Source organism: Nuphar pumila, chromosome 14, assembly GCF_984573655.1.
Source record: "Nuphar pumila chromosome 14, dmNupPumi1.hap1.1, whole genome shotgun sequence".
Lineage (NCBI taxonomy): Eukaryota > Viridiplantae > Streptophyta > Magnoliopsida > Nymphaeales > Nymphaeaceae > Nuphar > Nuphar pumila.
The window spans coordinates 37,001,002-37,012,347 of NC_143262.1; the positions used below are offsets into that span (position 1 = coordinate 37,001,002).

The 11,346-nt window shown below is 36.5% G+C and overlaps 1 protein-coding gene across 3 annotated transcripts; it reads right to left on the reverse strand.

Annotated features, from left to right (window-relative positions):
• Nucleotides 1–927: 927 nt before the first annotated feature.
• LOC149816767 (microtubule-associated protein RP/EB family member 1B-like) lies at nucleotides 928–9,906 on the reverse strand. 3 transcript variants are annotated; one of them, XM_089986579.1, is made up of 8 exons: nucleotides 9,636–9,906; nucleotides 8,905–8,973; nucleotides 8,706–8,792; nucleotides 4,977–5,083; nucleotides 2,280–2,431; nucleotides 2,080–2,156; nucleotides 1,564–1,677; nucleotides 928–1,265 (listed from the first exon to the last, which is right to left on the reverse strand). In XM_089986579.1, exons 1-8 carry the CDS (start codon nucleotides 9,720–9,722, stop codon nucleotides 1,122–1,124), a joined length of 837 nt encoding a protein of 278 aa, XP_089842705.1. In that variant the 5' UTR covers nucleotides 9,723–9,906; the 3' UTR covers nucleotides 928–1,121. The 3 variants fall into 3 exon arrangements, with proteins under 3 accessions (XP_089842705.1, XP_089842707.1, XP_089842706.1); XM_089986581.1 differs by lacking the exon at nucleotides 928–1,265 and adding an exon at nucleotides 1,353–1,491; XM_089986580.1 differs by lacking the exon at nucleotides 928–1,265 and adding an exon at nucleotides 1,353–1,513.
• Between the last annotated feature and the right edge of the window lie 1,440 nt (nucleotides 9,907–11,346).

An 11,346-nucleotide genomic window follows, 5' to 3' on the forward strand; every position in this document is an offset into this window, starting at 1 on the left:
TTCAATTGACAAGTCACCTAAAAGTCTTGCCCTCTAAGTTATCTCTACACATTTTAAACCCCATTTGTTTCTCAAAAATGATCAATGTGGCACTAAACATATTTCATAAAGTAGGCTTTCTCTCCAAAATCTATTTCCCAAAAAAACTGGGAAGAGAGGGTTATTTGGCTAAAAAGCTTGATTTAAAAGGCTATAAAATTTGAGCCAAACAACAACAATACTTAATTTCAGATTGACAACAATTGAATTTTATGACCTCTATGCACACAGATGATATCATCAGTGTACATGCAAAAAGATTGATACAATGCAAAGTTGGCTGGAAATGATAGAAGCAAACATGGATGGTTTACCATCGAAATTCCTTCCAATCCTCCTAACAAACCATGTTAAAACTGTTAATTATCTTGAAGGGAAGTATGAACAAATAGATCCTACAGGTTTGAGACATTTTGTAAGCTCGCATTGTTTATATCAGGAACTGGCAGAAGCTGAAGCATTTTTGCACCAATGCAAGTGCTTTAGCTTATGGCGTGTGGACTTCCAAGAAGAAACCAACAAAGCAGTAATAACCCTTTGAGCAGAAGCATTTTTGCAGCATCCAAGACTGGCTCACTTTATTCACTAATTTTTCTTTTTCCATAACAGAGCTGGGGGAATTAGCGCCCACTCTTTACAAACAGCATTAAGCCAACTCAAACAGGCCTCTGGCAACCAGCCATAACCAGGCAGTCAGGCAACCAGCCATATACCAGTGGCGTTCGAACTTACAACGTCCCATCACATGGTGACTTGCACAAACTGCTCCTACCAGCCCGATGGTCTTTTTCAGGAAATTAATACATTACATTTCAACGTTGTAATAATGTTCTTTGTTTAGGGGAAACCCTCCAGTCAATGTTGAATAAGTTGATCTAACACAAGCTATTTGTTTGCTAAATTAATTTTCTCATAAATTTTTGCAAATAGTTAACAGTATCCTGTACATGTCCTTATAGGTTCAATGAGTGCACAAGCAAAAAGCTCTAATGTTATAAAACAAGGCTCCATCCTAACGCTGTGAAACTTGCAGGAACAAGGTTAAATTTTTTCAGCGTCATGGAATGAAAGAAAGACAGACGTCACTCATGTCCATCTTGTTTGTCTATATTGTTCTCTGTGTTGCTTTCAGTCAATGTAAATGACTTGCTCACGAGTTGAGCTTCAACAATTTCAGAATCCCTATCATCTGCAGCATACAAGATCTTCCTAATGGCAGCCAGCACCTGTGCAGAAACGTTAGCAGTCATAACTTTTGCAAGTACAGGCAAACAGACAATTCTAGTCACAGCAAAGTTAGTTCTGATCTTGATGAAAAAGAACCGGTCAAGCAAAATGTAAATGTGAAGGCACTTCGATCTTATTTAGTTTGCATTACACAAGTAAGATTTCGAGCAAAAATGAAATGTTTCACTTAGCCACTGGATGATGAAAAAGGAATTTTACAAGTACCTGTAACAAAAAGCAAACCACACTGCCATTCAGGACCATGTAAAGGATTTAAATAGAAAAGCTAATACATACCACAAGATTCTCCAACTGAGGAGTTTGACACAGAACTTCGATGTCACGCAATTTTGCAAAGTAGAAATCTCTCTCTTTCTCCAACTGGTCTATGGAAACCTTGAGCTCTGCAATCTGCATGTTTGAAAAGAAATGCGAATGAATTGACAGAACCAAGAGAACCCTTTTAAACAGAACCGATAGAGTAGATAAGCTTGCCAAAGCACATTATGGCTAATTTGAGCATTTGGTTTTGCATGTTCAAATTATAAAACTTGTTCATACAACGTGAGGGAAATATGCAAGTCAATACAATAAAGAGAAAATGTTCCAATATACACAAATACTTGAAAATTCCTGAAAGAAAGCTATGCCAACCTTATGAAATGGGCAATGAAGATACAGACAGGATGTGTATACAGGTAGTTTTCTATGGACGTTCAAAAAGATGTCCTGGTAATGTAGCTAACGAGGTTCCATATAGTGGAACATGCATGCCCGTGTAACACACACACACACCAAAAAAAATGTAAGAACCTGTTCAGACAATGCATGTATTTGTCTAGCAGAATTTGCTCCATCTGACCCAGTAGAAGCTTTTCCTTGCTTGGTTCCTGCATCAATGAAACTACTCAATATAAATGTTAAATTTAGAACTGCAACTACAAACATAGGCACAATTGCAATAACAGATGCATGGTGTTGCAAGACTACAGGCTGTTTGTAAGTCCCAAAACCTGATCCATTTAAAAGACCAAGGGCAGTTAAGTTGTTTGCTTCCATGGACTTTGAGCTGCGGTGACCTTTTGTAGGATTTGAAGAATGCATTGAAGATATTCCCTTCCGATCCTTTATTCCCTTACTTCTTCTTTCTACTGGATTGTAGTTCCTAGAAAGATGAATGGCAAGAATACGTGTTATTAGACAGTAAAGAAGAGATAGCTAAGGTGATCAAATGTGGGATACAAAATCTTAGAGATGAAAGGATCTAAGGTAGGAATCAAGACAGAACGAACTGCATCAAAAAATTAAGCTATAGACATTCACGCGCGCGCACACACACACACACACACACACACACACACACACACACACACACATGCACACTTTCAGTATATAGCAGCAGGGGAAAAAAATCATGCTCCACACATGATTCCAATCTTCAAGGTTGTGCAAATTGAGGTTAACATTAACCAGAGTATACATAGATTTCCATCAAATGCCAACAGTTTATCTTTCAGTGGCATTCTTACATTTAGTTTATGGATCAGCAACCCTGGAAGATGAGGAATCTTATCTTCCTTGGTAGACACGTTTTTTCATACTGAGATCACAAAATACCATTCTTTACTAGTATGCCCACCAGTATAAGGTAAACCTCGTGAAGTTACTGGGTATGTTTGATGGTGCATCCTGTGGGACGAAAAGCCTCTTTTCACACCTTTTCTAACAAACATTGGATGCAGCAGACGTACAGAATGTCGTCCGCTGCATCCATATATGCATGTATTTAGCGTTCCACCCACCTGTTAAGAAAAGAACAGGGATGGGGAATGAATTAAAAAAACCTCAACAGGCGCGCCCGTCTCTCTCTCTCTCTGGTTTCTCTTGGTGTTTCAAACATGAACCCCAGGCTTTTTCTCAACCTCTTCACTGCCTCCCTCATTCGGCCACTCTCTGATTCACTCTCACCTTTCTTCCCCAACCTTCCCCCTCACTCTTCCCTTTCTCCATTCCATCTCTTTCTGAAAAACCCTAACCCTAGCTGTGAAAACACCAAAACCCCTAAAAAAAACCTAGAATCAATCCTCCATGGAAAATGACTGGAAGAAGGAGAGGAGTTCCGGCCTCCATTGGACGTCAAAATCCCTCCTCCTCCTCCTCCTCCAGCCGACCTCCCCACACCCAAACCCTAAGCCTCAAAACCCCAAGACAGTTCCTGGCGATCCAACTCTTCGATTGCCTTAAGCTGCCTGCCGCCAGCATCCTCGAAGGCCTCTGCTGCCTGCCACCAGCATTGTCGAAGGCCTCCGTGACCCCTTCATCTACTCCCTCGCCGATCTCGACATTCCTGACAAGCCCCACCGCAACATCCTTAGGATGATGAAAGCAAAGCCATTCAGTAAGCTCAACATCTCCCAGATGGTCCAAGAGATCCTTGAGAGGATTGATCTCAGGGACGGAATTGTCATCGACGTCGGGATCATGACGTTCGCAGCTGCTGTGATAGGTTCAGGGTCTTTGCCTTCAAGCTGGTGTTTGAGAACCTGCAAAGGTTGTGCGATGCGGTCATGGTGTTCGTGGCTGCTGCATCCGATCAGGCCGGGAATGTTACCTTCCATAAGGCATGTAAGAAATTTCAGATTTGTGAGTAGTTTTTCTCCATTTTTGTCCACTTCTAATTGTTCAAATTTTTTTGATAACGCGACTGCATTTAATTAGGAATTCTTGTGCTCGATTCAAAATTATATTTATTTAACTTTTGCTAATCAAATTTCCACCTCCTCAATCAGTCTTGAAGAATCAGCAGTCTCAAGAAAGACCCAAACCAACACAGGGCTCATCACTAGCAAAAACAGTATCCTCTGTTAGCATTGGATCCACATTTGTTTATGCTAAAATCCATAATAAACATATTAAAACACTCATATGGTCTAAAACGAAATTATCCGACCCATTAGCCGTGTGTGTTAATTCTGTCCGCATACAACGTGAAACAAACGTTGGACACAAGGAGCACAACCTCTTTTACAGTTGAAAGAAACATTGGACTTGGTACAGTTGTTACAGAACGATCAGAACGAGTGTTCTGTCTGTTTTGTTTGTTCATTTTTCCAATCCTCGACAAGCCATCAAACAAGCCCAAAAGGAACCAAATGCTATTAGCTTTTCTCACAAAGAGAATGCCACATGTCAGGTTTCATAGTTTCAATAGAATACATGTTATGGATCGAGCCTTCAGAAGAAAAGACCAAACAACCTGCACTTTTCCGCAGGTCAACAGGTTACATGGAACTGATGGTAATATCCTAACAGAATTTAATAATTTAACATAAGTCACTCCAACCCAATGCAACTATTAATAGTTTTAAGTACCATAAACTACAATTGCCTACCAATACAAGCAGGCCCTACAGATGTGGCAAATCTATGGTGTTTTGGTCTTTCTTTCTGAACCATGGTTTTTCCAGTCTATGGAAGGCAAAGTTGGTTGAGAGCCCCTGGATGGATTTGAAACAGAGAACTCTTGGCCAGGAACAACATGATTCTTCCAGTTCAGCTATCATATTAAACCATAAGAACATGGATTTCAGAAACAGAAGACAAGAACACCCAATCTAAGCATAAGATTACTAGCTCATAACTATAAAGAAGACAAAAAGGATCATCAATTTAACTTTCGAAACACTAAGTAGATAAAGAAAAACTCATACTCATTCATAATTCCACCATTAACAGATTCACAGTAACGTTTCAACCATTGCAGGAACTCCAGGTTATCCAGTGGTCGCCCTTTGACAAGCTTGTTCACTTCAATATGCTAAAACACACAATTGTTGAAAAAGCAATATTACATTAAGGAATTTAAGAGGAGAGTACTCAATAGCCTAGAAAAGACAATATGATAGCCACAAAGTTGAGAAAAGCAACTGAAAAAGTAGTCTCAAAATGGTAAAATTAACAATGTGAGGCTGCACTGTATGTTTCTAGTAACTAATAGCAAACAAGATCATTAGATATTCTTTGACCACTTATGAAGTGACAACCTAGGGAACAAATTTGATGATCAAACACTACCATATGCAACAATAAAAGAATTATTTTTTCGTTAGCAACATCTGCAGTGAGATCATCCAAGGCTAATTCTGAAGGCTGAGATACATGACATTTGAAGAATAACTTTTCAAGTTGACAGCATATAAGCCAGAAGGCCCAGAACTTTATACATTAGAGGATCCATAATCAAAGTCAGCAGTATCAAATAGAAACACCTAAAGAACATAAGAGTGAGTGACTATATCACTAACATAAGTAGGAGGATCATGCTCCTATTTGATAATCATCACAAATTACATTCACTACTCATGGGTTCGGATGAATGTTGATTTCACCATCATAACATGGCTATTTAGGCTGTGGTAATGTCTATATAAGAAAAGTGGAATACTAAATGATTTCTTAATAACGTTCAACTGCAGACAAGAATAGAACTTGTGAGAGAGTGGCAAATAACTAAGTTTTATTTGCAGAATGTCATGACCAGCAAGAATGACAAAGCATGAAATACAGGGAAATGTCTATACTGAAAACATGATTGTAACATAATAATGAAATGAGCTTATTATCCTATGGATGTTTGGCTTGATGAACTAATTTTTGGATGATATACCAGAGTTCCATAAATATAAGAAGTGAGCCTCTAGATCATAAGTGCAGATCAGATGAAAATCATGACCTGAACAGTATGAAAAGAATATATGGCTAAATGAGAATAATATCCATAGAAATAAGTTTAGATCTAATGAATATATCATACTTAGACTTTATTATGTCTACCCCTAAGAAATATGTTTAAATATACCACTCACATACTGTAAGATGCCCACTTATCTAACAAATGCATCATGCATGAAATTGAAGAATGCCCATACAACAATAAACATAAATTCATATTTTGTAAAGTTGTGACTTAACACAAACTTCAAAGCATCATCTAACAAGATGAAATTGATTACTCTGAAAGAGGCATGGTGAAAGGATACATTTTTGTAAGACCTAATTGGTTTTTCTCAAAGACAGTGAAGGGATATATTTTCGTAAGACCTAATTGGTTTTTCTGAAACAGACATAGTGAAAGGATATATTTTTGCAAGACCTGAGGGTTAGAAAAGAAGCTTCCAAGTCCCACAATCATCCAGGCAAAAGAATTTTAAGGCTACACCCAGGATAGAAGGTGAACCAAATTTATCATGATAATTTGAAGATGAAGGCCTTTGCTAGCAAGATAAACCTAGCTGGCCAAGGTCAAGCTACCTAGTTAGCTGACTAGGTGCAGACAAGCTAGTCTGTTGCCTAGGCTGCCCCACCTAGGCATAGGGACAGCCTAAGTTTCCTTTCCATTTTAAGTTAATATAAAGAGGAGGTGGGGTGGAGAAGAAAACCCCCTCTCTCTCTATATATGTATGTATATATATAGTCACTAGAATTGGAGAACTACAGTATGAACTGTGATTTTCAAGGATATTTTGTTCTTTTCTCTTAAATCTACATGCATGGTCGAACTACTGTGTGAACCGTACAGATGTGATCTACATGCTTGATTTTATAAGGACCAGCTCTTGAATCATCCGATTATGATGCATAAACAAGTTTTTTAAGGCTTTAAAATTAACGGTTCATAATCTTCATAAATATTCAAACATCTAAAAATTCTATTTTTTTTTCATCAAAAATACATGATCCAACAGTTGATTTCCATCAAATTCACCATGCCGAACACATCTACATGGTTGGATTTGCAAAAAAAGCGTTGGAAATGCCCAGTTCACATGGTAATTTTAATTGTTTAACATCATTTACAATTGTGTTTTGTGTTATGAAATGTTACGAATTTTACATGTTGCAATGTGGTTACACACTTACACTTTATTCACAATTATAATTATGCATTTCTTGTTAATTTTAACAATTTTTTATAACTTTTCTGATTTTCTTGATCTATTTCTTCACAACTAGGCCAACCTTTTAGGAGCTTAGCTCCTTGGCACCGACTAGTGACTTTGACCACATAGATGACGACACACGTCCAGAAATTATCATCAATCAAGAGAAGAGCCAAAAGGAACAAAGGAAGAACCTGTTTTTTTTACCAAAGCTTAAGACTTCTACATATTGTTATAGAGACCATTTTTTATTATCTTAAAAAAGATATTAGGAATTAGGGTTTTGTCTCTGGGATATACAATAGTTATTCCATCTTAAGCAAGCATTAATTTGTAAAGAAAAAATCAAGCCTAATTTTATTTGTTGTAACCTTCTTCTACTTATTCCTCTTTTCTTCTTCAACTTTTATTCATCTAATTACTACAAGCATCCTGATTCCTTCCCCATGGATTGCATCAACTAAGTTCAACTGACAACTTTATCAGCCTAAAATTGGTAAATCCTTTCATTTCCATAAAATACAGGACTCTTTGAAATGAGAAAGAATTAGTTTATGTTAATTCCATTAACCATATCATTAATTAGTACTCAAAGCTCTCTGTTCTACTAGCTAGAGGATACAGGCTAACCTCCAAGTTGCAGGTCATGGCTTAAAATGTACCTTGGGAACCTGGTATGTGCATGCGTAGACATGCACAGTCTCACATACACACACAGACATTCCAGTCCTTTTACTATTTATCGGCCTCAAGTCTATTAAAGTTTCCCTCAAAAATAATCATGAACCCCAAAATCATAGAGTCATTTTCTCTTTATGGAGGCATATAACAAAAAAAGTTTTTAAAGGATAGAAAATACATACGTAAGAATATAGATACCAAACTACTAGACAAATACAAGAAGAAGGCCCAAAAAAGGGGACAGATGGATGCTAACATGGGCAGAATCATATGTCCAATCATGACCCAATCCTTGATAGGTCTTTCTTGACCATTCATTGTCCATGCCAAATTTCAGTTTAAATAGGAAGATAATGCTACATCCTTCAGTATCTTGCTGATCTGTTTCTTACAAATTAGTCACCATGACATCAATAACTGGCATTATCCTATCATACCATTTTACCTAAAGGCTCCCACCCATTATGCTGAGCTTTTGACAAATCAGTAAATGACTTGATTGAAGGTTTCTCAGCCAGGATGCTGAGGGTTGGGCCTGGAATGAAAATGGTTTAAAAGGCCTTGCACTGGTTTAAATGATTCTATGGTGCATCTTATAAAATAATGCATATATATAGTTTGTACATGCAATATACCCATTATCCAATGTCCACAATAAAATTTACATATGCATGATGGACTCCTGATCAACTGCTCATAACAGGAGACCCACCAGGGATAATAGTATTTGCACTCCGAAATAAGGGATATCAAAAACTTGGCAACCTGATACCACTCCTTGAAAAAAGAAAATTTTCATGAAAATAAGGTAGGGAGTACCTTGTCTATATTTAACTTGGTGAACACCTCTTGCAGAACTTTGTAATTCTGGATCATGTCATATTCAGTTTTCGCATCAAAATTCACCTAAAATTCATATGGAGAGAACAGGATCAACCATGAATAAAAACCTCTGCTTCCAACGTAGAAAAATGAATGACATAACACCAACTGCATTGTAGCATTCACTAGTTATTACCTTGTGCATTGGCACGACCCCTCGATGGATCATGTCCATCATCTGGCATTGGATAGCACCAGAGGCAGCCTGCTCAATCAAAACACTATATTGCTTTATAAAGTAAACAACCATCATGTAAACATGGTACTTATAAACCCGAATCGCCTGACAAAAAATAAAATCATAAACCAGAGTACTCACAAAATTTCAGATCAAATCATCTCGTTTATGAACAATAATAAACCACAATCCTCAGAAAAGATCAACACTGCCATGACTTAAGGTATGAAAGGCTCGAATACTTTCAATTTTAGAGGACAAGAAGATAAATGAACCCCAACCATGAAATGATCATAGATCACTTCAATGCCAACAATCTAAAAGACCCATCCCTTGCAATTAACCAAAAATGAAAGAAGTTTCACTTCTGGCCAATCTCTGCACAACCCAATTCTTTTTTCACAAATAAGAAATAGATATTGCAGCATTCCACATCAAATTGATAGGCAAAAAGACGAAACGCTTACCACCATCATTACAAAACCGGCTAAAGAAAACCAAAGGAAGACCTATATTTTCTATAAAAATTAGACAGAAAAGTAGTTTTTTTTCCTCAACCGAATTGAAAGAAAATTTATCAACAATCATAACCAACAAGTTTAAAGGAAAAAAAAAATTGCTATAAACTGATGGTAGGAACTAAAAATAAAAAACGAAGTGGTAAGGCAAGAAGAGGAGAAAAAACGCACCTCCTCCACTCTGGTGAGATTGAGCTGAAGCGTGGCATTAATCCAGGCAAGAATCTCGTTTCTACCAACAAAATATGCCCCATCCATCTCTCTCTCTCTCTCTCTCGACCAACACAATCAGGAAATGGCAAAACAGAACAATTTATACTTGTAGAAAAAGATAAAGCAAAAAAGTAAAAGGCAGAGAATTGTTTAAAATTTATTAGCTAAAAATAAGAGCAGATGCGGATCCTCTCTCTCTGTCTGAGATTCAATAGACATAATCTTGAACAATTGAGTACTTGACATGATCACCAGTAAACTAAGAGCTGAATTTAATCAGTTATTTGACCAACTTAGAAGGGAAAGCACCTTTTTACGGACACATCCTTGAACAAAATTAGTAAGTAGATATGATCACAAGTAAACTAAGAGTTGAATTTAATCAATTACTTCACTAACTTAGAGGGGAAAACGCCTTTTTACATATCACCAGTAAACCAAGAGCTGAATTTAGTCAGTTATTTGACTAAAAACGCCTCTCTCTCTCTCTCTCTCGGCGTCATCCTTGTAACAATAATGACAATAACGGGTACAACCTAAATACGTCGCTATGATAAAGTGAAAGGGAAATGCATGGTGGTGGGGATTAGTGTCACTATCACATGTACGTCCCTCCGCCCGACCATTTTTATTTATCATTCTTGCTTATTGCCTTAAACCAAAGGAAGGAAAAAAGAAAAAGAAAAGCCTGAGTAGTGATTGCAGGGGGTGGCTCCTCATGTATCTTATGTACCTTGCATGATCCGCTTCTCATCTTAACCATTCTTTTTTTATTTGATAACGGAGTATATAAGGGGCAGAGCTAAAAAATTTAAGCTAGGGTGCCCACAAATGCATTATAAAAAGGAAAACAATTTCTACGACAGCAAGTCAACAAAAATTAAGACACTATATTGTCATATTCATAATTAGGAACCTTGCTTAAAATCATGTTTCAAAAACTCAATGACTTGGGAATTAGCTCGTTCACTAGTGACTCGTGATTCAGGCAGGTCAACTCGGTTACTCATTCAGATTCTGTTAACTTTTGATTTTATATAAAAATAATATGCTATTAGTCAATTAAATACAAAAAAACTAAAAAATAACATGATTTTTTTAAATTACTAAATAAATCAAATAACATCATGCTAAGTTACAAATAAGCTATATCCTGACTATATATAGTGATTTACTAACAAGAAATCAAAGTACCGAATAACTAAACTAATGTCTCTAACTATATATTATATGACATAGTTCATGTAAACAATCTAATAATATATATAGAACCATTCTAACTAGAGGTCTAGCTTTCAACATTCATAAATTCATTAAAACATAATATAACCAACCCATCAAACATTCAAACATTTTCATAACATGGCCATGAATTTGTTCAAAAATAAAAAAATATTTTTTGCTCATAAATTCCTTCAAACATTTAAACACAAACATATTTCATTCAAACACAAACGTAAATTCATTTAAACACAAACATATATCCTTTATATATGTACTTACAAAATATGTATCCATAGAACTCATTCTAACTTAGGGTCTTGCTTCCAACATTCGTAAATTTATTCAAACATATATTAATTAGCAAACATCATTCATAGTTTTCATACATAAACTAATTTAAACAAAAAATAACAAAACTCCAAAAAAATTAACTAAGATCAAGCAT

Bases quoted from the DNA above. Each gene is read 5' to 3' on its own strand.
- LOC149816767 (XM_089986579.1), bottom strand. From the start codon at position 9,722: ATGGATGGGGCATATTTTGTTGGTAGAAACGAGATTCTTGCCTGGATT. The intron at 1,678-2,079 runs GTTCTTACATTT...TCAAACATGCAG, and splicing joins TACATGCATTGTCTGAACAG to ATTGCAGAGCTCAAGGTTTC. The intron at 1,266-1,563 runs GTATGTATTAGC...GTTTCTGCACAG, and splicing joins CTCAGTTGGAGAATCTTGTG to GTGCTGGCTGCCATTAGGAA.